Source organism: Manihot esculenta, chromosome 5 (assembly GCF_001659605.2).
Source record: "Manihot esculenta cultivar AM560-2 chromosome 5, M.esculenta_v8, whole genome shotgun sequence".
Lineage (NCBI taxonomy): Eukaryota > Viridiplantae > Streptophyta > Magnoliopsida > Malpighiales > Euphorbiaceae > Manihot > Manihot esculenta.
The window spans coordinates 22,988,622-23,012,431 of NC_035165.2; the positions used below are offsets into that span (position 1 = coordinate 22,988,622).

Sequence of the window (23,810 nt, forward strand, 5' to 3'; positions counted from 1 at the left end):
TACGGCAGCCATTCTGACGCTCAAGTCAGTGAACTGAAGAAAAGGGCAAGTATAATGAATTGCTTAGAATTCAAGAGTAGTTGTATAAGAACGTATACCTTAATCTCTGTATTCATTAGTTTTTTGTACCGTAAGAAAATGGAGTTGGTTACCAAATCTCCCATAAATTACTAGTACCGGCTAGTGAATATGGAGTCTCGCGATTATAGATTTATAGGGACATGCTAGATTGTATTCTCTAACGCTAATTTTTTATGAAACCTTGTCCTGCTGATGAGAGAGCGAGTCTCAGTAAAGGACAAAAAATTATGGTATCCGGATTTTTCTTTCCATGAGTGGGACTACATATCATATAATTAAACTCTTATCACGTGATACTGTCTTGGGATGATAACTCATAAATTACTTTGGACGATTGTTGTATTATATCAATCTTATATTTTTTTAAAAAAAATTTGAAGTTACTATTAGGTGGATAAGACATTATTGATATTTTATTGATGTATTTAAAATATATAATATTTTAGATAATTTTTATTAATTTAAATAATAAAAAAATATTTTATGTGATCAACTTGCAATTGAATTTCTACTAATTCAGAGTATTTTATATTTGTGATCAATACATGGTTTAAGAAAAAGAGAGGATATAATAATTATTTTAAATATTTTTTTATTTTTTAAATAATATTAAAATTACAAACATTTAAAATTATAATAATTTTTAAAGTTACGATAATCACATATAATCGTTAAAGATAGGAAAAATATTATTTAATTTTTATATTATAAAAAAATTTATTAATTAATTTTTAATTTTAAAAAATACTTAAAATATTTTTAATATTTTAAAAAATTAATTAATTTAATTTTTCATCCATTTTAAAAGTTGCGTATTTTATTATTTAATTTTTAAAATTTAAAAAAAATTATTAATTAATTTTTTAATTTTATTAAAAATTTAATAATTAAACATACTATATTAATAATATTTTAAAATTTTTTATAATATTTAACTATTAAAATTAACAGAATAATTAATTAATAAATTTTTAAAAATATTAAAAATATTTTAATATATATACTTTTAATTAGAATATAAATTAATAAGTTTTTTTATAATATATATACTAAATAATAATTTTTTTAATAGTTATAATCATCACTAGAATAATTTCTTTTAAAAATTATTAATAATTATTTTATATATCTCATAATTTTCATCTTTTAAATTTAAACTTATTATCCAATTGTTTAATATCGTTATAATTATTTTAATATATAATTTTTAAATTCATGATTCTAATAATTTTATGGGAGATTTATAATTTAGTCATTGGATATTGTCATTATTAACAAGTCAGTCTCTGTACTTTTAGAAACCCATTAAAACATCCTTATATTTTTTTTCCGTCAATAAAATAGTCATTCCGTCATCTTTTCCGTTAAAATTAGATAAAAGAGGAGAGATAAAATTTTTAAAATTCAATTTTACCCTCAAATAAAATCATTTATTTAGTTCTTGGATATTGCTATTATTAACAAGTTAGTCCGTACATTTTCAAAAATCTATTAAAACGTTTTTATCTTTTTTCATATCTAGTAAAACGTGCTTATCGTTTTTTTTCAATCAATAAAATAGTTCTTATCTTTTCTCATATCTATTAAAACGTCCTCATCATATATTTCTGTCAACAAAATAGTCCTTCCTCATCGTTTCTTTCTGTCAATGAAATCGTCCCTCCCTATATTTTTAGAAATATATTAAAAAGTCTTTATTGTTTCTTTTTGTCAACGAAATAGTTTCTGTCTTTTTTTTCCTCCTCCTCCTCCTCAAAAGAAGAAAGAGAAGAAGAAGAAGAAGAAGAAGAAGAAGAAGAAGAAGAAGAAGAGAAAGAAGAAAAAAAGAAGAAGAAGAAGAAGGAGAAGAAGGAGAAGAAGAAAAAGAAGAAAAAAAAAGAAAAAGAAGAAAAAAAAGAAAAAAAGAAAAAGAAGAAGAAGAAGAAGGAGGAGAAGAAGGAGAAGAAGAAGAGAAAGAAGTAAAAGAAGAAGAAGAAGAAGAAAAAGAAGGAGAAGAAGAAGAAAGAGCATAAGAAGAAGCGGAAAAAGGAAGAATTGATGAAGAAGTAAAGGAAGGAGGAGAGGAGGAAAATAATGGGATAATTTAATCTTTTACTATATTTTTAACGATAAAAATAAACGAAAGGATTATTTCGTTGACGGAAAGAAAATATAAGGACGTTTTAATAGGTTTTTAAAAATATAAGGACTGACTTATTAATAATAATAATATCCAGAGACTAAATTATAAATCTCCCTAATTTTATCCTAAAGTTTTAATTTATTAAAATTTAAATATTATCAAAATTATTAATTTTTAATAATTATCCTGTATCTTTGTTATGAAATTCAATCCGGTGACCGGTGAGTATATAAACTTGAATGAGAAATCACGGAGCATCGGCAATGCCTTGATTTGTGTCGGAGTTCTTCATCAATGGAGCTCTTTCAAGAGTGGCGGCCTTAAAACGCTGCGTTTCGTGGAGGCAGACAGAGTAAAAAAGTCTTCTTCTTTACTCTCTCTTTTTGTTTCTTTCTCTGCTTTCCTACATTCGTCAAAGATGCTATTGTCCAAAACTCTGTTTGCTTTCCGAGAAAAATCAAGGGAAAAAGAAACGCCTGAAAATGGTTACCAGGATTCATCGCCAAAGCTACCAAGAAAAGGAGAAGGAAGCATAGGCTCATCAGATTCCAGAAATATAACAGAGCTGCCAGTGGAAATTCTTATCGACATACTGTGCAGACTCCCAATCGAAACTCTCTTGTCATGCAGATGCGTGTGTACTACGCTCCGCCGCACAATCACATCAAACCCTCAATTTGCTCATCACTACTTCTCAATATCACCTGTCCACGCTCTTCTTTGTATCGGCACTCGCGTCTCTAGATTTCTCTGTTTGCTTCGTCTGGAAGAAGAAACCGCTGCTGATCTACATGTTCAAGTACCCAAACTCAAATTTAGGCTCCCAATCCATAATCTCGTTATCTTGAATTCACATAATGGTTTTCTCTGCCTAGGGCATCCTCCACTGTATAACCCTGTTATCGTTTGTAATCCAATAACCGGCGAGTACGTACACCTTCCATCAAGAACAGATGGCTTGGAGGACAAGGAGAATCGTAATCAGGTTGTTTCTGGGTTTGGTTACTGTCCTAAAACCAACCAGTACAAGGTTGTAAGGTTGATTTGTCGAAAGAATATAATGACTGAAGTATATACACTTGGCGAGGAATCATGGAGGAGTGCTCGGCATGCTCCTAAAGGCTCGCGAAAATGGTTTTCATCTGGTTTCTACTTTAAGGGGGTGTTCTTGAATGGAAAGGTTCACTGGGTGTCTGATGAAATGCAAAGCTCAGATTTCATAATCACATTCGATTTAGAAACCGAAAGCTTTGGTGTTGTACGGCCGCCGTCGCATTTTGCTTCCGCTGAGTACGGGGTAAAGTGGAGAGTGATCATCGGAGAGCTGGGAGGTTGCTTGTTTTTGATCGATCATAGCAGTTCTTTTCACTTGTGGATAATGAAGGATTATGGTGTGCAAGAGTCTTGGACTGAAGTGTGCGATATTGGTGAATATCGACCCATCATGTATCTGAAGGATGAGAAAATATTGGTGAATTATAAGAACACCAAGTTGGCTTGTTACGATCCTCGAACGAACATTGCAAAGAATATCAGGATTTCTGGGATTCCTCCATACTTCACAACTGTTGCCCATGTTCCCAGTTTCTACTCACTCAAGGAGATTATGAAGAATGCTCAGTCTCATATTAAGGTAAATTTTCTAGCCAATCCTTTATTTGTTTTACTATCTAGTTGCCGATTACGATTTTGGGTGCTTATTAGATTTGTCTCAAGACTGTAAAGAGTTTGAGTTGCAAGCAAGCCAATCAGTCAAAAGTTAAAAAGTAAATTCTTGTATCTTTTCATGGGAAACCTGTATAAACATCAAATGTTTTAAAATTTCAGGTGTCCAGAGATTGGGAAGGGATCAACTCTTTTGCCATTTGAACAAGATAATTCAATTGGATTTCTATAAAATTTCAGCAACGAAACCGGGACACTGGGGAGCTGGCCTGCTTTGTGCCAAATTGCTATGGACCATCCTTTCTGGGTGAAAGCTTTTGAATCAGAATTAAGCAAGCAGAGTATTAGTGGAACTATTAAATTATTTATGATGTATCTCATGTTATATATATGGAATGAACTCTTGATGTATCTTTACAATGAATGTGGAAGAACCAATGGTTTTTTTTTTTTTCAAAAACTAATGAGTTGAATATAATTCCTTTGCAACAACAGCTGTTTGCACTAGATCCTTGAAGTGACTAGAGAAATTAGCAAATGTCAATAATAGTTTGGTAATGCTAAATAATAGATGATGGAGTTTAGAAGCACTCATGTTTCGTAGTAGACGAGTTGATTGCATCGTCTAAGAAACGTATATAATTTAGGAATGGTGTAATTTTATTTGATTTTATAGCGTAGGTTGCAAGAGAAGCAAAACAATATTTCAAAACAATCCAACTTGAGCCAATTTAATAATTAAAAATTTTTTTTTTCAGTTCTTTCTTTCTGAAAATCAGTTTAAACTAGACTGATACAGTTCCTGTTCAGTTCAGGAAGAGAAAATGATTCAGCTCCAATTCATATCCATGGAGCTCCAATCCGATTCAAACCAGAGTATAGCCCACTTATGAATGGAAGTGAAAAAAGAAAACAGAAAACAAACTCCATCCTCATCAGTTCACTTGGTATTCCAGAATTTTATCCAAACCAGTTTCACTTCTTTCTGACCTCCTAAAAAAACTGTTAAATCGGCACAAAAATTGCAACACAACCATACCAAATAACTTTACAACAGTCTCGGTCCAGTTCTCAACCCAATCTATACAGCACAGGAGAAAAAATGGCCACAATGAGCAAAACCAAAACAAAATGGGAGAAGCGATTAGCAGAGAGGAGAAAAAAAAAATAGACAATGGGATTGCCAACTAGAAAGCACCCCAACTTTCAGAACCTTTTTTGGGAGATTGATTGTCTGATGAAACCTTAAATGGCCCACTGGAGCCAAATGGGTCTGCATCGTCAAAAGAAGAGAAGGCATGACTATGGCTTAAGTCTTTTGTGCTGCTTATGGAATCAAACCTTGTCAGCTTCTCTCTCGGAGAAAATCCGCCTTCATGCACGCTGAAGGAATCAAATCTAGAGAAATTATCCAAGCTACCCCCTGCTTCACTGTATCTCGGAGAGTTGCCAAACCTGGATACTGGTGAGCCAGCAACAGAATCTTCAAAAAATGGACTCTTTGTATGAAAAATCTCTGAGGCTGGAGATCCTGTTCTTATTGGCTTTACACCAAAATCGCCAGTTCCGAAGAGATCTCTGTGCTTATCAGAATCTGAATCCTGCCAGGTATACAGTTTATATAAATAACCAACACAAGTCATTTACCAAATGCCATGTGCCTTCAAGTGGCTTGATAATTAAAAAAAAAAAAAATCAGCAGCAGCAGCCCTTGAAAATCTAAAAACAAGAGCTTTAACGAGAATGCCCAGCCAAAAATATGAATCAGTTCCAACGTCAGGCAACTATCTAACCTTTCAGCATAAGAAGTTTCCGCCAAAAGAAAATTTCTGAATCTCATTAAATTCTCTGAGTGCACAGAGGTATGCATGTGAATAGCACAATCACGTTAAAAAACTAGCAACATCCACGCACAGCTTGAGTGTCCACTTACCTAGAAAGCAACGAGGGCTAGGGTATTTAACCATGTACCCCTAACGAGGGCTAGGGTATTTAACCATGTACCCCTAACTTTTCTGCAAGGGGCCGCAAGAACATGCCAAAATTTGTCAAAGCTGTCCCAGTTGTCTTCCTTTTATGCCACTAATGGCATATTAACCATAAATTGACAAACTAATGTGATTTTTTTTTTTGATAGGTATTTGTGGGGGGGGGGGGGAAGAGAAATCGAACTCTATTACCGGAGATTCCAAACATGCCTTGCCAACTCATCTAGTGGATGGTAGGCAACTAAATAAAGCCACAAATTTAAGCTTCCAATGTGTACCCACATTTAAATTTCAGGAGGATAGATAAAGCTCACCTTAGTATTGGTGTTAAAACCCCAGACGGAGTCCATGTCATCTTGAGTGTCAAAAGCCCCCCAAGTTGATTCATCAAAACTTCTTTTGCCATAAACCAGAAATTAAAATTTAAAAAGTCACTACCATAATTTTGGGCAATAGATCCACAATAAAGTAAGAAACAAATAACACAAAAATGGATGGAAACCAGCATACCTATGTGTTTCTGCATCTGGATCAATACTCTTTGCAAAAACATCAGAAGATGGACTTTCTAGTGCATTTCTTCTGGCTGAACTGCCTTGAGGACTTCTTGCCAATTCATCTTCACTGTGGGAGTATGCAGACTCATCCTCAAGGGCATGTTCACCAGTACTCAAGAAGTTCCTTGACTTGCCATCACCATTTGATAAAGAATCAGGGGTTTGACTACCATCTTCCGACCATTTTTCTTTTTGCACAGTAGAAACATTTTTCACATCAATAGTGACGTCATTGGCAAATCCTGGAAGAGGCATTGAAATGTCACATAGATAAAAATCTTGCTAATACTTGACCAAATTCTCATTGAAGATTACATAATATGGGGTTAAAAAGGGCAAAAAGGAGACAGGTGAGGAGAAGGCTAAACGAGGAAACATGGTGTGGAAACAAGGTTCACTGCTAGCAATTCACCTTCATCTTCAAACTTATCCCAGTCTTCATCCCATGCAGCTGCACCTTCTTGAATTCCAGGTTGCCAACCTTAAGAATCACCAAATGTGAAATTGCTAAATAAATTTGATTAGGACAAGATAAACATGTTAAAAGAAATTATCCTTCAAGTACAAAACAGTTTTATCAATGCACAAGCACAACATAAGACTTCCCACAGAGCTGGCTCTGCACTACTAAAAAAGTTGATTTTCTGAAAATTATAAACATATTACTTAAATCTTAATCATGAAAACCACAAAAGCAAACTTAGCTCAACGCAAGATTGAACTACTATAGAAATTGCATGTAGCTGCAAACATTTTTCTTTTAAAGTGGGAACTGGAAAGGACAAGTTAAAATGTAAAGTAGGACAAGAGCACCATGTATAACAGGTTAAGAACTCAAAACAGTGAGGAAATATTCAGGGACAGATACCAGTTGCATATTGTGATCTATTATAATTGGGACCAAAAGCCCCAGGATGAATTTTGTCAAAATTTCAAAAAAAAAAAAGGGAAGGGAATGAAAGTAAAGTACCAATAGGAAGCTTAACCATAGCAGTTGACTCAACCTCTAATCCATGTTTCTTGCAGCGTTCAGTTAAAGCCTTCATTAGCTCATCAAGATCAGATTGTATACGATCAGCACGGACCTACGAGTCCATCAACCAATTAGCATTGAATGAAATCTCAATTGACTCAACTCAAGAAAGCTAAATAGTGAGAACATACCTGAAGAATACCATCAGCACTTCCACCTTGTTCCATATTAACAATTGCCTGATGCAACTCTAACTTCCTTTCCTAAATATCAATTAGGTGGAATCATTATCATAGACTATTTCGGTACAATAATATTATAAGTAGCTAAGTCTACAACAATTTTATAAGAAGCTAAGACCATCTCAGATCGAGAAATGTAGCAGTAAAATGGTATGTGGGGACTTGTCTGGAATTACGCTTCCTCAAACCAGTGAGGGGGTGACTATATAAAACATGCATAGATATATGAGTAAGCAGCGCAGGCATGCGTGTACACACACACACACACACACATGCACACAGAGAACCACTCAAGAAAATGTAAGTTGAATGCTATAAAAGGCTTAACCAGTTGGAAGAACCCAAGGGTACCATTGCAAGGAGAAAATCTACCTGAATCTCACGGAATGTGGCCTCTTCAATAGTTAATTTAGATGCCACTTCTGCCACTTGCTTGTACTTCTCTTCATATTTCTTACCCAGCATCTCTGCCTGTTCACGTAAATTATTGAGATGAAGCCAACAGAAGTTAAATCTTGACAAATGAGAGCAACTGAATCCTTATATTTCAAAGAATACCTCATGCTTATCTGCCCGGGCCCTTTCCGTGATTTCATTTAGCCTATTATCGCATCTACTTTTATAAAGAACCTGATATAAAATGAAGATGACAAAATTGTTAGAAAGTCTATACAAGAATAATGACATGTGACCTAAACATTTCAGAGGTTAGAACATCATAAACACAGTTCTTACTTCTTACTAAAAAACCAATACTTACAAGAAGAGAAAAATAAACTACTTTCATAAAATGGTATGAGGACCCCCAATTTTTTCTATGGTAGGGTAACATGTCTGTGATCAAACCACAAGTCTCTTTAGAAAAGGAGCTATTACATTGTGGATATGTGCTCAAGTACAGCATAGACCATCTTAAAAGCTTCCAGCTTGAAAAAGAAAGGAAAAAGCATTTCTATGTTGTTCAGCATGTTTCTGTGACTAATTTTAGACAAAGAACTCAATTTTATGCTAATTTCTAGAGAACAACATTCATGAAAAATAATACTGGTTTTTGATCTAGAGGCTTTTCTATTAACTATTTGTGTAATGATCATGATGGCAAGTAAATATGACAAGCACTGAAAACTCTTGCCACATAAAATGGTTGAAATTTGTGAATGAACTTCACCTAAACAGGTTTATCATCACCAGCTACCCAAATAGTAGAGGTCCTTGAATTTAGACAGCCTTGTAACAACACTGCTTCCAAACTTCAATTTGTACATAAAATCTATTAAATTTCAATTTGGTTAAAATCCATTTTTTTTGTCACACTTTTCCCAATTGAATATGATAGGATGGGCACTTATCAGGGGAAAAAAGACCCCTCCCCCGTCTGTGGTCTCTCTCTCTCTCTCTCTCTCTCTGTGTGTGTGTGTGTGTGTGTCTGTCTGTCTGTCCTCTCATCATGGAAAACCCAAACCCAACAAACAATTGTGCTTTCTACCCTCTATATAAAGTAAATTAAGGAAAATATGCAAAACAATATCCAAATCACACTAACCAAATATGAGTCAAGAAAATCATAAATTATAAATTTCAACCAAAATTTTCTCTCCTCTAGTTTCTCTAACAAAATTTTCTCATCATTTCTCTCTCCCGTGCCCCTATTCCCCCTCATAACAACTCTTCTTTTTGTTTCACTTGAATCTTCAAAAGTTTTTTATTAGATGAAGAGATGGATTAATCCCTCCTTATGCGAAGCAGATCCCTCCTCTCACTGCAATCTCACGAAGTTCCAGATTCCTACTAGAAATGAAGATCAAAGACACTTGGATATAATTTTCAATCCTAACCTTCTCATTTTCAGTTGCTTCCACTGACTATTCATAGTTGTGGTGGATGATTTCTAAATTCTTCATTTCCTTATTTGGTTTCCCTAATATCCTCTCAAAAATCCCATTTTCTCTCTCCTCAAATGTCTCTACTAACTTATCAGAGAATCCATTCTCATACAAATCAAAAGCAAATAAACAATCCCACGAATCTTTTTGGAACCTAAGGATCAATCACTTCCTAAACAAAAAATAACTAAGACCTAACCCATGAATAATGATCTTTCCTCTCTACCTTCATGGGAATGGAAGCTCCTCGAATCCCTCTATTTCATCTTTCTCAGCAACACTCTTTCACCCAGTTTTAGCTCTTAATAACCCAACAACTTTGCTACACAGATCCTCCAATTACCCTCATTGGCTTCCAACTTGAACTTGTGAGACTTCAATAATCCATCCAATTGCTCCTTGACAGCCTTTATCAATTGAATTGCAGCAGAGAAGGCCCATGATTTATGCAATGTATATGCCAAAGAAAAGTAGAGTCGAGTGTTCTTTTGAGCAAAGAATCTAATCAAACTTTTGGCCAAAGAATCAAATGGAAGCCAATGTAAACATCACAACTTCAACGTTTAATATTGGAAATTGGGTAGACATAACCTTTGAAGGAAATGAAAGGGATGGAGTTCATGTTTGCATTAACAATTTTCATTAAATGATTTGGGATGATTTGAGATTTATTATCATGGTTTTAAATGCAATCGCGGTCGTGGATTACAAAAACAAGTCTATAATGGCCTTAACGGGAATGACCTGCCGCTATGCAGTTTTTTCGAAAATTTTGCCAAGACTATGAAATGAATAGATATTAATAGATATAAGTCAAACTAACATATACAACTATATAATAAGCATAAATATATCAAATAAAGACTATTAATATATCATTCTTAAACATCATTAAGCTTTCTTTAATATATAGATAAAATAATTATGTAGATAGCAAAAAAGCTAAAAACAACAAATCATGAAAACAAAGGGTCTATGTTAACTCTAACAACAAAACTAACATCAACAAACATGGAAAAAAAAAGGAAGTTGAAAACAGTAAGTTTTGAAAAGAAAAGCGAAAAAAAGAAGAATAAACTAACCTTTTAGAAGAACTAGCTAGATATTGTTTGATGATTCTTAGCTTAAAGAGAGAAAATTGCAGAAAGAATAAGAAATTTGAGCGAAAAATAGAGAGATTGTGAAGGAAAAAAAAACTTTGATGCTGTTTGGACATTGCTGGAAAGGAGAAGGCAGATTATAGTGTTGCATGTGATTTTCTGAAGGCCATTATCATTAAGTAACAATTGGTAACAGCCATTACCATTATGTAATGGCCATTATACTGCAAGTTTAGGGGCCCCCAAAATGCCTTACACTTGTAACTAACGGTGAAATGGGTAACAACCCCTAAAATTCTGTTACATAACTGTCGTTATATTATGTAACGACCATTATTCGATTCATGATTAATAATAGGAGGTTTCATTTTCTTTATGTTGTTTTGTTGATTTGAGTTTGTTGCGTATACAGGAAGAGAATCAGTATGAGATATTGAGGTTTGCAAAGGACACAATGAGAAATTTTTGAAAAAGAACGGAAATAGTTGAGAGAAACAAAGGGAAACGGGAAGAAACAAGAAAGAGAACATGACAGAGAATGAAGAGAGGGATGCGAAATGAGATAAATAAGACTGGAAGAAAGAGAATGGAGAGAGAGCATTGACAAAATAATATTTTTCCCTAGTGCTTGACACATCATATGGTTACTTGTAGACCTTCTAATAAAATTAAGAAGCGTTTTATTGTTATTAAAATAAAGTCGGGGAGAATTTATATTACAATTTGAAGTTAAAAGAGCAATGTTGTCACTAGTTACACACAACATCCTAAGTTCAAGGACTATTGGACTATGGATGAAATTTACCTTAGAAACAAGGTATGATGCATTTCTAGTATAACACATGCCAAGTCATACTCCATAGCCTTTTTGATAATTCAAAATTTTTCATATCACGTCCTACATGTTCACATTGACAGGCTGAACAGTGATGAAAACAATAAAAGTGAAAGATTAGGTCATAGAAACTGCTTACGAGGTCCTGCATTTTAGTGCGATAAAACTCAATCTTCTCTTTCGAATCCAAGATCACCTTTTCTGGTTCATCAACCTACAATAAATTTAAGACACCCTTATTGTTCAAAAATACATTTATACTTATAAATTAAGACATTAGGTGGCAAAATACTTGACATGAGGGAACATTAAAAGAAACAATGAAAAATAATAATAGCAGAAAAAAGGGATAAAAAACACTTACAAATAACAATGGGATGGCAGCTATTAAACAAAAAAATGATGATTTTCAATCACGACAATAGCAACACCAGACATTCCAGAAATAACTAACTGATTAGGCAACTACAGAATAATGAATCTCTTAGTAGGCATGCAAACACCAACTTCAGCCCATGCATTGAACATGCAGGATTCAGGTATGAAAGTTTGGACTCAATTTTGATCATGATTCAATGACCATTAAAAGAAAGCCAAGCAAAGGTTCCAAACAAAAAAATCTGAGTGTCATTATTGTTCATGACCAGTTTATGAACAAATAATTCAGCCAAATGTTAGTTTGTACAAGAAGAAATCACCCAAAATCACGAATTCACACTCCTGCGCCCACTCTTTTCAAAGAAATTAGAAGCATTTGAAATTCTGTTTTTTGATAATTGAGTCAAAGTGGTGCATTTATGATATTGCCTGTGCCTTCAAACCCATTCTGATGATCAAAATGTCAAAAGGACTAAGATATACAATTTTTAATTAATCCAATATAGGAGCAAAAAAGAGAATGATGCCTTTTTGTCTGAGGCTACTCCATTCTGAGGCACTGAGTTCTGCTCCCCACCATCACTTTTGTTCAGAAAGGAATCCTCCAAAACCAGTTCTCTTGGCTTCTGCTGATTAGACGCCATTACTCCATCAGGTACGACACGAGGGCCAGTCACTGGAACAGGTGGCCTCAAACCAGTGGCAGGAGCTATCAACTGAGTACTGACTCCAGGCTGCTGTGCAGAACCTAATCATGAAGACAAAGGGAACAACTAAAATATCCCAGGGGCAACAGGGAAAACAAGAGAAATAAAAGACCAAGCAAAATCCATACCAGGACTTTGGCTCCATGATGCATTTCCATAAGCAACTTTTGGTTGACCTGTCATGGACAACAGTGTCTCATCAAACATAATGTTCCTTGGAAGTGACACTGGAAGAGGGCGTCCTTCCCGGAACCGCTCCATCAAATAGAGAGCAAAGCAGAATTCCCTCAAAGAAAGCATGCTATCACTGTCCTGATCAGACAAGTCCCAGACCTGCTTTAGAACCTCTGGAAAAAGCAAATAGACTCATTAAGCAGAATCAATCACAAAGGAAAACAAGGTAAACAAGGTCTCTGCAAAGCTAGAATGCAATGACACAGGTAACATATGAAGTATACCAACAAAAGACTTTATTAGTATAGAGCAAATTATAGGGCCTTGAACATCATCATTCTAGAATAATGTAAACTTGGTATATGATGTCTGTCTATCAGATGAAACACCAATAAGGTTAATTTGCCATGAATAATTACTTTCTTCAAGCCATACAAACAGAGACACAAAGCCACATGAAAAATATAATCCATACCTCGTGGTAGCCTCCAACTCAAAAATAGATTTCGTGCCTGCTCACCAGTGATTCTTCCATCTCTATCAGTATCTACTTCCATAAACACTTTTGCATATTTCTGAACATCGGTTGGTTTCATCTTTGGCCAAGGAATCTGTGAATTATCAGATGGATTTGCAACTCCAACTGAAATGCTAGGAGTTGTGAGTGAGGAAGAACTTGAAGCTGAAACCTGTTGGTCTAACGTTGGAAGTGATTTGGCTCGTTGAAGCTGACCACCAAGAGGTTGCATGGCAAAAGCACTCTGCAGTGAATCAAGTGAATTGGACTTAACAGTAAGGTGGCCCCCACTAGAAGCTGGAACTGCAGTTGCTAAAACAGGTGAACCACTAGAAGAATAAGCAGGCACAGGGGTTTCTTGTTTTCCAATAGAAGAGATTGCAGAAAACACATCACCTCCAAAAGATGAGCCAGTTGCAAACCCATTTCCAGTAACAGCTAGTGCTTTAGGATCATTCACAGTAGATTGGGACAACACAGAACCTTGAGTTTGTAGCTGCATTGTAGCGTTGGTTGTGCCAGTCAAAGCTTCACTAGTTTTTCCACCAATCCAATTGGTTGAGATGTTTGAATTTGGAACGCTTGGACTAGAAGTGGAACCAGGAATGGATTGACGGGGATGAGTAACTGTACTTGTAGGCATACTACCTCTAGAGAATCCTGGACTAATAATGCCCTGAGGGGGATGGGAGGCAGTTCCTGGAGGGGTAGCCTGAGGTGGTCTTATTGACTGACTTTGTTGAGAAGGAGAGTACTGCTGGTTCATATAATCATTTGGAACTCCTGGCCCTCTAAAGCCAAGACTCTGTGATGCTGCTGGAGCAACTGCTCCCATCTGGGGGACAGATACAGCCCCCATTGAATTTACCTGTTGCATAGGACTAGGCGTGGGAAAATTAATTTTTGGTGGTGGAATTTTAGCCGCAGCATGGCCATATAATGCTGCCTTCACAATGTCTGGTGTCAATTCTCTTTTACTCTGTGCAACTGTCACAAGTTTGAGAGCATTATAAAATTCAGCACGACTAAGGAAGCCAACATGACTCTGATCAGCATTCATCCAGATCTGCAGCCATATAGAGATATTACACTTGGTTCTTTCTTAGCAGAAAGTGAGAAACGTAAGTGGAACACAATTTGCCGTAAACACAGAATTAAAACTGTCCAATCATTCTGTATAAACTATTAGGCATTCAGGCTACCATAGCAATGCCATGAAACAGCTAAAGACCCAACTCTTAACAAATGCAGCGCAAGTTAGAACATTTTTAAATCAATCCAATTTACTTAAATTAGTAATGTGATCACCACGACAGCATCATCTACCTTTCTACACTTCATATATTGTATGAACACGGAAGCCATATTCAGAAACAAAGGTTATTGAAAGGCAACCAGACAAATCACTATCTAATGGGGAAAAACCATAACTAGACATCTGGAAGTAGGTTTCAGTTTCTAGACTTGAGATTAAACAATCAAAATGCTACAATTCAAAGAACTTAGCATTGAAAAGAAGCACGACCACTAAGCATCTCATGGAAATACACCTAATTTAGATCCAAATTCGCACGAAAGCGTGGAAGCACGTAGAATAATCACTTGAAAGGCAAAGAGAGCAAAGAAGTTGAAATAAGGAGGAACCTGGGCAAGGACTTGTTTGGGCAAATTGGCTCCTTGAAAGAAAGCAACAGCTTCAGCTCCACTGATCCTGCCATCTCCATCTAAATCAGCTTTCCTGAAGTACGCTTCGAATTGATCCGCATTGAATACCTGATTTTGCGCTGCCATCCCTAGACGAATCCGGTAACTGACTAATTGGGCGGATTAAATCTCCCCAGTACTAGCTCGTATAAACTCGAATTGGAATGAAATGAGCTGAAAATGGTGATAAAATAACAAAAGAGTTTAATATAATTAACTAAACAGGGATTAAGATAAGGATATGGTGAGAAGGTGGTTGGATCGAGGATAAATTATTGGGATTTTAAGCTTAATTGATCATAAAATCGAGATCCTTTTCTTGCTAAGTCGCACCAGCCGTGAAACAGCACAGGTTCCAGTTATGTTGCATTTACTGTTATTTAAAAAAAAAAAAAAATTGCTTTTTTTAAGCATGATTTATTTTAAGAATATAATTTTAAAAAAATTTACAAAATCATATAAAATTTTAATATTTTGAAAATAAATATCTAAATTAAAAAAATTAAATTTCAAATAAAAAATTGTTAAACAAATCAATTGAATAATTTTTAATCACAAACTGGGTAGAGTTTAGAAAATCAAGAGCAGAAAAACAAATTTCAATTTTTCTTTTCATTTCCTTTATTTAGACATTAAATAGGAGAGAAGAGAGAAATAGGAAAATATTGTATTTCTCAAAATCTTATAATTAACTCAATTTCTTTCCAAATTAAGTGAAATGAATGGTAGTATAAAGGAAAAATGTTGTTTATGTTAAAAAAATATTTAAAAAATACATTTACTTATAGTAAAAGAACTACAAAAAGCTTATAAACTTAAAATTAAAGCCTAAAAATAACAAATTATAAATTAAAAGTCTAAATTTAAGTACAATAACACTTCTCAAGATTTTAAGACTTAGAACAATATATTTAAAATAAATGAATGGACAAAAATTATATGAAATTGATGTTTTTAAATAATGCAATATTTTTTTAAAAGATTTCAAAACCTTCCATAACTTTTAAATTTGTTATATTTATTAGTTGAGAAAATTGTGATAATTTAGGTTACTTCACTTTTTTGCACAAAATTTCCTTTTTACTCTATCCAAACAAACGTTGACATTATAGAAAAGTGAACTTGAAAATTGCAAAAAAAAAATATTCTAATAAATATTATTTAATATTAACAATTTTATTATTTGTTAAATTTGAATTTAAAAAATTTTATATTGAGTTAATAACAAAAAATTTAATATTTTTTTATTTTTTAAATTATACCTTTTTTTTTATAATTCTTTTATCAGAAACTAATGAGATTGCCGTGTGATCCGTTGTCGCGTCAGTCAAATTCAGAATATAATTGATTATTAACTTAAAAAATCATATTTTAATTTATAAATTTATAAATTTTTAAAATTTAGAGTTTAATTATAATTTTTTTAAAAAGTCAGAATTTTTCTTGTTTCACTTAAAAATAAAATTAATAATATTAAAAAATAATTTATAATATTATTATTATTATTTTTAATTTTATCAATGATTTAATATATTAATTTTATTTTAATTTAATTTTGAATTAAATTATATTAATTATTATTATTATAACTTTAAAAAATACATAATTAACGATATTGTTAAAAGTAAAAAAAATATTTTAAAAATATATTAAAAATAATTATAATTATTTTATTATTTTATATTCTCAAAATAAATTATACAAAATATAATTTTAAATCAATTTTACATTGCTGCCACATACGAGTTGCCCAAATGAGCCGTTAGCTGTCACCACATACCGTTAGCTGTCACCACATAACATAATAGGTTCATAGAAAAAAATTTAATACGTGAGTAACGTAGTTTCACTCGAAAAAAAAAAATTAGATATTTTAAATATTTAGTTGATTACCAATACTTATCCTTTTCTATATATGATAAATCTCGACATTAAGTTATCATTATCAGTACAGTCCAATGAATTCTCATTATATCTGTGATGATCATGGGATCACTAACCCGTTAGTTAGCAATATCTCTTATCAAGTAGTCAGTAACATCTTTATTAGATGACCAAAAAATATTATATTTATTTCTATTTTTTTTAATATAAAAGAAAAATGATTACAGAAATAAAGATATATTATTTTTTTATATAAAAATTCTAAATAATTTATTATATTTACTTGATATATTAATATATTAACTTGATCGTTAAAATAACTATGGTGGACACTCACTACCACTTTATATTTTCTTTCTTGCATATTTAGACAATCAAAATACAGTTTTGTTTTTCGATCACATCACACATTATAAAATTTAATTAATTATATTATTGCTCATACACTTTTTTTAAACTACAATAATAATTAATATGGATTCAAAAAATTAAAATGTGGATTAATTTGGATTAAATTAAAATAAATTAATATATTAAATTATTGATAAAACTAAGAAATTTATAATAATAATACTAATGTAAATTTTTTTTAATATCGTAAATTTTAATTTTAGAATAAATAATAAAAAAAACTCTAATCTTTAAAAATATTTATAATGGTACCTTAAAATTTAAAAATCTACTGATTAAATTATGATCTTTTAAGTTGTAACCAATTGTTTTCTAAATTTTGATAATATGGTGAAGTGATATGGTAATTATATATTAAATAATGTGGTAATTCTATTAGTTTTTAACGTAAAATTTAACAACAGGATATAATTAAAATAATTTTTTTAAAAAATATAGAGTTTAATCCGTAAATAATAAAATGATGAGCTGAAATTACAAAAATAGAAAAAGTTGGTTTTTTTTTATCATTAACTTTAAGAATTTCTATTATAGTTTTTATTCATAATTAGAAACTGTAAACCAATAATCTTTTTTATTTATATTAATCTTACAATGTCTCATTTCTACTTAAAAATATTTAATCATGGTACTTATTGCTAAGCATCTAACATTATTCCAAGCAAAGGTGAGTGGTCTTGGGAAGTCGCCAAGTCTCTTATTGCTGCCAAATCCTGCTCTTGAAATCTTGCAAAAATGGGTTGCAGGTCTTATCATCCTAAGCATGAGCTGATCTCTTCCCTCTTGTAAAGCCGAAAAGAAATTAAGCCTCTTCAAGATTGTGTTAATATTCTCATTAACTTTCAATCGGATTAAATACGTTTCTTCAACATAGATCTTGTTTAAACGATAAAAACAATAATAATTAAATAAATAAATAAAATTTATTTTTTATAATAAAATACAAAATCAATTATCGCAAATTATAAACCATCCAAATTTTTGAACCACATCCACATATAATAATAATTGAAAAATCTTACAACAGTCATAAAAAATTAAGAAGGACATAAATTTTGAGATTTAACTGCCAGTAAATTTTGAAGGCCCCCAAAATAATTATTTGTCAAGAGTTACTTTAAACTGCCATTTTATACTAAGTCCTAGAGATTTAATATAATAATATTTATTTATTTAATTAATTAATTAAATAAATAAATTATAACTATAATCCAAAATTTTAATAAGTAAACCATATAAATTTTAGACGGTTTTAATTAAATCTCTATATAACTAATTAAATTAAAATCGTAATTCTTTCAAATTATAATTTTATTTTAATATCAATTTATATGCTATCAACTCTTACTTTATTTAACTTTTCGTTTTATTTTCTCTTACAATTATTTATGTATAACCCATTAGATTCCAAATATATTAATAATAAATATAATTAATTGATTAATTAATTTAAAAGTCAAGAATATTATCTAACAATATGTCAAAACTACCCAAATATTCAAAATGTTAAATGTGATTTGATTTAATATTTCAGTACATGATTTTATTAGTATAATTAATATCTCTTCATCATAGATATCTCAATTTTACAATGTTAAATCATATTAATTCTCATTTATTAGCCATTGAATGAAATTCCAAATCTGATTTGCTAATTTCATTTCATTTTGCTTAGAGATTTTATTATCAATGTTAGCAGAAAATAAATGAGACATTTTCTAATTTAATCTAAGGTGATAAATTTTATCTCAATCGTATAAATACTTTCATACAGTTCTTAATATATTCAATTTATATTATTTGTTACTCACAAACCAATCAACATGTAAAATAAATCAAAACATAAAAGAACCTATATAAGATTATTTATTAATTTCAAATTAAATAATCTCTTACACAACCATCACGTTATTTTTCATATGGATTTCTCAGGCGGATCAGTTCAATATACTTATTCATAAAATAAATATATATATATTAGTTTTAGATATCTCAAATATCTCAAACTATGAGATTAGTTACTTCATGTGAAAGAAAAGAATCTAATATGTACTAATTTCAATAATTTTAATCATTATCCAATTATAAGAATATTGATCACAAACATTTTGATACTATACTTAAATGCAACAAGAATCTCACAATATATTTTTACTCGAGATTCAATTAAATTAACAATAAAGATAAATAAATTAACAATAAAGATAAATATATGTCTTTCGTATTTAAATAGTTAAAATATATGAACAATGATATCTAACCACAATTAACTAATTGACTTAAGGGCATATTAGTAACAACTCTTACCTGAGAGCCCATTAATTACCAGGAAGTGGGAAGAATGCCTCTGCTCTCAGTTGCTCTGTTTTTCTTTAACTCTGCTTTGAAGACTTGTTATCTTATCCTTCATCTCACCTCTTCCACAATCACTTTATTGTTATCATTTCTCCTGATGACTAGCTTAGCACTCACACATGCCTAACTGGTTGAGCAAACAGGCCTCGTTTAACCTCAACTAAACATTTGAAAAAATTCTATAGACTCATTTGATTTGCCTTCATCATTGTATTAGTATTAATAGTTAAACTATATTTCTCTGCATAATTACAGGAACTGCCATGGATAGATTTTTCTCATCATTCCTGCATTTTGTCTTTGTGGATCGAGAAGAAAGGGGATCAACCAGAAGAGATTTGTATCACTGGATAAGCATTTTACTAAATGGTCGTGACTGTGACATGAATCTGAGGTGATCTCTGTACATACCATTGACATACACTAGCTAACAGCTAGCCCGATGCTACATCACAGGTACATTGCAAAAGCAAATACTTTCAGTCCCATGATAGGTTCTCATATTTTCCCCACATCACAAAACTGGAAGGCTGGAGGACTACAAAGCCAAAGGTCAAAAACTGGTATATGTCTTGGGAAAAAAAAAACATATAGACATTGAACAATATCAACTTTGAAAATATATTCAAGTAGTTGTTTTTCTCAAGAGCACACAATAGCAATGCTAAACAGGCTCTATGTCTTCATGTGAGCGATCAAAACAGAGAATCAATTGCACTATGTAGCAACAAGCACAACTAAGAATATAGTTGATCAAAAATAGAAAAAGAAATCAAAATATTAGATAATTAATGTCCAGAGGGAAACCATTCAAGCAAAGCATGAAGCAGTCATGAGTAAATATTTAATAAATTATAATGAACTGAAAGAAAATTTGTAAGCAAGAGATTTCAATTAGAATTAGGCTGTCAAGATTAAGGATCTTACATGCCAGAATCAATAGATCCAAGGCCTAAGAAGCCTACCAACATAATAAACATGTCTCTTCTATATAAGAAACTCTTCTAGTATATGTTAATCTTTGGTCATATAATTGTTTTCCCTACAATCTTCATCAACCATCATCCACTCAAATCATGTTGCTCCACCTGCAAGCAAGAACTGTAGCTCAATGGGTATTCAGTATGGCCAATCAACTGATCAATCCCTGCAAATACAAGCACAATGGCCACTTTAGGAACATTGGTGTATCATTCAGATATCTGATAAAGCCAAGAAAGCAAGTTGAGATTTTGAGCAAGCACTTGCCTCCTATGTCAGGACTCTGGAAGTACATATGATTGAGCATTATTGCTAAGTTTTCATCCACTTGGGTTTCATCAGGTTTGGTCTCCTTGTCTTTAGCTGAGTCATGATGATTAGGTATTGGGGGTAGAGCTGCTTGTTTTCTTTTGGAACGAGCTCTTCTGTTCTGGAACCAATTATAGACATTTGTTTCAGAAATTGGACCATGCTCAGCCAGTTGAATAGTAATTTCTCTGATTCTCTGCCTGTCTGGAGTTGTATTGCTTTGCTCAAACATACTCTCAAGGATTTCAAGCTGCGCTGGCTTGGGTGCCCATCTCTGCCTGGAAGGAACCTTGTGGAAGGCATATGATAAAAATGGGTCACTGTAAAGATTGGCCGATCGCATCCCTGAAATCCCATTAACACAAACAAAAGACCCATAATGAATCCAAACAAAAGCAGAGATTTTGATTCAATCAATTCACAGACAAGAGAAATCAAGAGAGACAGAGAGAGAGAGAGAGAGAGAGAAGAAGAAACCAGCAAAATCTTGTTGAGCGGAGATGGTCTTGTGAAGCTGAACAAGACTCTCGCAGATGGTAGCATAAACAGAGATCTGTTTCCTCAGCATCTCCATTTGCTCATCGGTCATCACTTTGACACCTAACCCACCACCCAACACTCCATTCTTATACTGTTCTTCCTCCTCCATCTCCACTTTTTTTTTCCTTGGGTTTCTTGAATTTTCTCTCCCTTTCTCTCCTCTTTGCCTAACAATTATTTCAGGACACTCAACAGAGACAAGACAAGCCTGCGTCTGTGACTTGAAAACGCAAAGTACTAGAAAGGAAGCAACACAGACAAACAGACAATGGAAGAAACAATATACAGAGTACATATATGAAGGAAAAGGCGCATTTTAGCTTCGTAGCTTTGGTGGGTGCGCATCTTAGCTTTGATTGAGCGGGTTTCGCGCGCAGTCTCCTTGTGAAGACATAGAGTTGAAGAAGATAGAAAGAATAGAGGGAAATTTCCTCATGATTCCCTTTTATATTTGGAAATAACATTCAAATTATTATTATTCATAAATGAAATTTCAAACTTTTTTTCAATTTATTCTCCATTTGTTTCAAAAATATATTTTTTTTAATTTTTGAGAATTTAGAAAATTTTAATCATCAAAAAATATTCTTTTAATAAAATGAAATTTTAAATTATTTTTAAAAAAGTAATTTTTTAAAAAAAGTGACATTTTTAATAATTTTCTTAAAAATTATATATATAAATTTGTTAAATATTTTACTTTTAAATTAAAATTAAACATAAAAAAATATTTTTTAAATAAAAATTATCTTTTAAAAAAAGAAAATTTTAAAATTAACACTATTTTTATTAGTGTTATTAAACTTGTATACAAGCTAAATCAATTAGGACGGAGGAGTTTTTTTTATTCAAATTGAAAAAATTAATTTAAAATTTTAATTCAATTATTTATTCACTTTGATTTTTAATTTTAAAAATTTTAATTATTTTAGTTCGATTCAATTTTAATAAAAAAATTTAAAAAAATTGAAGCGAATCGATTAGTAATTATAATATAAAAATATTAGATCATATTAAGATTAAAATATTCTAATTAAATTTTAAAACATTAAAAATAAAATAAAGCATAAAAAATAAAAAATTTATTAAAAATTTAAATTAATCAAATCAAATCGAATCAGATTGATTTAATTCGGTTTAATTATCGATTAAAATCAATTTGATTCAATTTTTATAATACTAAAATTTTAATTTTTAATTTATTTAATTCAAATCGATTTTAAATCGAACCGACTCAATTCTTAAGTTTTGAGAGAATAGATTTATAAGTTTGCCCTGAATTTTGGCTACACTACTACAACTAATACCCGTATATTATCCTAACAATAGTGTGGAGTAGAAACATGTTAAACTATGATTTAAGAAAAATAATAATAAAATTAAATAATAGATGGAGTGTCTTTATCAATGGCGGCCTGAAGATAAGGGCAGTCGTTTTCACTTAGCAGCACAGAATGTCGTATAGGTTTTCTGACCAATTAAGACTTCCAATTTGTTTATTTATTTTCTTTTTCCATTTTCTTTCCAATAAATAAAACAACATTAAATTAAATAACTTTTTTTTATTTGAATTCTGAAGACCCTATACACAGAATTAGATTGGAGATCAAATCCTCCAAATTAAACTAGAGTTAAAGACGGTGATTATGGTATAGTGATAAGAAATGATGAAAAGAAAAGAAAAAAAAGCTTGATTGTTGGGAAGGAGATAGTGAATTTGGTGCACCTAAAGGGATAATATAATACAAAATGTGGTTTGTTTGCAACACACGCCAAGCTTCAAGCTTCAACTTCAGCATGGGTGAGTTAGTTGACATTGTGAAAGGCAATGTGGGGCAAGACAAGATCTTAAAAGATAATTCATTAGCACTACAATATCTTCAAAGGCCCCCCCTTTCATGATTTGGTCTTTGCACTTTCTCTATTCTTTTCTACATTAAACATGTTGTCCACATAAATCATACTCATGTCATCTTATGTTTTTTTTTTTTCACTTTTTAGACAATTTAATTAAATATAGATTAAATTTCTAAAATTTAGAGATTATTAAAAGAAAAGGCTCAAATATTATATATAAACGAACACAACCCTGTAATAAGAGCAAATTTTGAATGAGTTAAAAGAAAGAGAGAAACCCAACGCTATCACTTACCTATCTTCTATAAATTACAATAGTGCCTAAAGATATAAAAATTTCTCGATCTCCAAACAATCGACCTCAATTAGGGACGTATTCATGTTGGTATCAAAAGGCTATAGGACTCCTAAAAAGTTTTAAATTATATAGGACTATTTATATAGTTTTACATATAGCAGAAAAAATTACTATTAAATTTTTATATATTTAAAAAATTTATTAGTTAGTTTTTATTTCAAAATTAATAAATTAAAATATTTTATAGTT

At 31.7% G+C, this 23,810-nt stretch overlaps 3 protein-coding genes across 4 annotated transcripts; 1 reads left to right on the plus strand and 2 right to left on the minus strand.

The window, feature by feature from the left end:
* Positions 1-2,452: 2,452 nt before the first annotated feature.
* LOC110614363 (F-box protein CPR1) lies at positions 2,453-4,320 on the plus strand. The gene is made up of 2 exons (XM_021755884.2): positions 2,453-3,836; positions 4,031-4,320. Exons 1-2 carry the CDS (start codon positions 2,622-2,624, stop codon positions 4,070-4,072), a joined length of 1,257 nt encoding a protein of 418 aa, XP_021611576.1. The 5' UTR covers positions 2,453-2,621; the 3' UTR covers positions 4,073-4,320.
* A 463-nt stretch (positions 4,321-4,783) lies between these two features.
* On the minus strand, positions 4,784-15,282 carry LOC110615553 (epidermal growth factor receptor substrate 15-like 1). Of its 2 annotated transcripts, none has more exons than XM_021757470.2 (13): positions 14,867-15,282; positions 13,181-14,288; positions 12,660-12,878; positions 12,352-12,572; positions 11,586-11,660; positions 8,187-8,258; positions 8,001-8,099; positions 7,578-7,649; positions 7,384-7,498; positions 6,826-6,894; positions 6,367-6,655; positions 6,171-6,249; positions 4,784-5,469 (listed from the first exon to the last, which is right to left on the minus strand). In XM_021757470.2, the coding sequence occupies exons 1-13, from the start codon at positions 15,011-15,013 to the stop codon at positions 5,056-5,058; spliced, it is 2,979 nt and encodes a 992-aa protein (XP_021613162.1). In that variant the 5' UTR covers positions 15,014-15,282; the 3' UTR covers positions 4,784-5,055. The 2 variants fall into 2 exon arrangements, with proteins under 2 accessions (XP_021613162.1, XP_021613161.1); XM_021757469.2 differs by having other exon boundaries at positions 6,171-6,252.
* Positions 15,283-20,439: 5,157 nt separating this feature from the next.
* LOC110614870 (WUSCHEL-related homeobox 14) lies at positions 20,440-21,815 on the minus strand. The gene is made up of 3 exons (XM_021756554.2): positions 21,344-21,815; positions 20,825-21,211; positions 20,440-20,723 (listed from the first exon to the last, which is right to left on the minus strand). Exons 1-3 carry the CDS (start codon positions 21,699-21,701, stop codon positions 20,638-20,640), a joined length of 831 nt encoding a protein of 276 aa, XP_021612246.1. The 5' UTR covers positions 21,702-21,815; the 3' UTR covers positions 20,440-20,637.
* Between the last annotated feature and the right edge of the window lie 1,995 nt (positions 21,816-23,810).

What these genes read in the sequence shown, in the direction of transcription:
- LOC110615553 (XM_021757469.2), bottom strand. Translation starts at nt 15,013, where the DNA reads ATGGCAGCGCAAAATCAGGTATTCAATGCGGATCAATTCGAAGCGTAC. An exon ending in CCCGGGCAGATAAGCATGAG is followed by an intron (nt 8,100 to 8,186) that starts GTATTCTTTGAA and finishes TTACGTGAACAG; the next exon opens with GCAGAGATGCTGGGTAAGAA. An exon ending in CCACATTCCGTGAGATTCAG is followed by an intron (nt 7,650 to 8,000) that starts GTAGATTTTCTC and finishes ATTGATATTTAG; the next exon opens with GAAAGGAAGTTAGAGTTGCA.
- LOC110614363 (XM_021755884.2), top strand. Translation starts at nt 2,622, where the DNA reads ATGCTATTGTCCAAAACTCTGTTTGCTTTCCGAGAAAAATCAAGGGAA. An exon ending in ATGCTCAGTCTCATATTAAG is followed by an intron (nt 3,837 to 4,030) that starts GTAAATTTTCTA and finishes TTAAAATTTCAG; the next exon opens with GTGTCCAGAGATTGGGAAGG.
- LOC110614870 (XM_021756554.2), bottom strand. Translation starts at nt 21,701, where the DNA reads ATGTACTCTGTATATTGTTTCTTCCATTGTCTGTTTGTCTGTGTTGCT. An exon ending in CGCTCAACAAGATTTTGCTG is followed by an intron (nt 21,212 to 21,343) that starts GTTTCTTCTTCT and finishes ATGGGATTTCAG; the next exon opens with GGATGCGATCGGCCAATCTT. An exon ending in CCAGAGTCCTGACATAGGAG is followed by an intron (nt 20,724 to 20,824) that starts GCAAGTGCTTGC and finishes TTGTATTTGCAG; the next exon opens with GGATTGATCAGTTGATTGGC.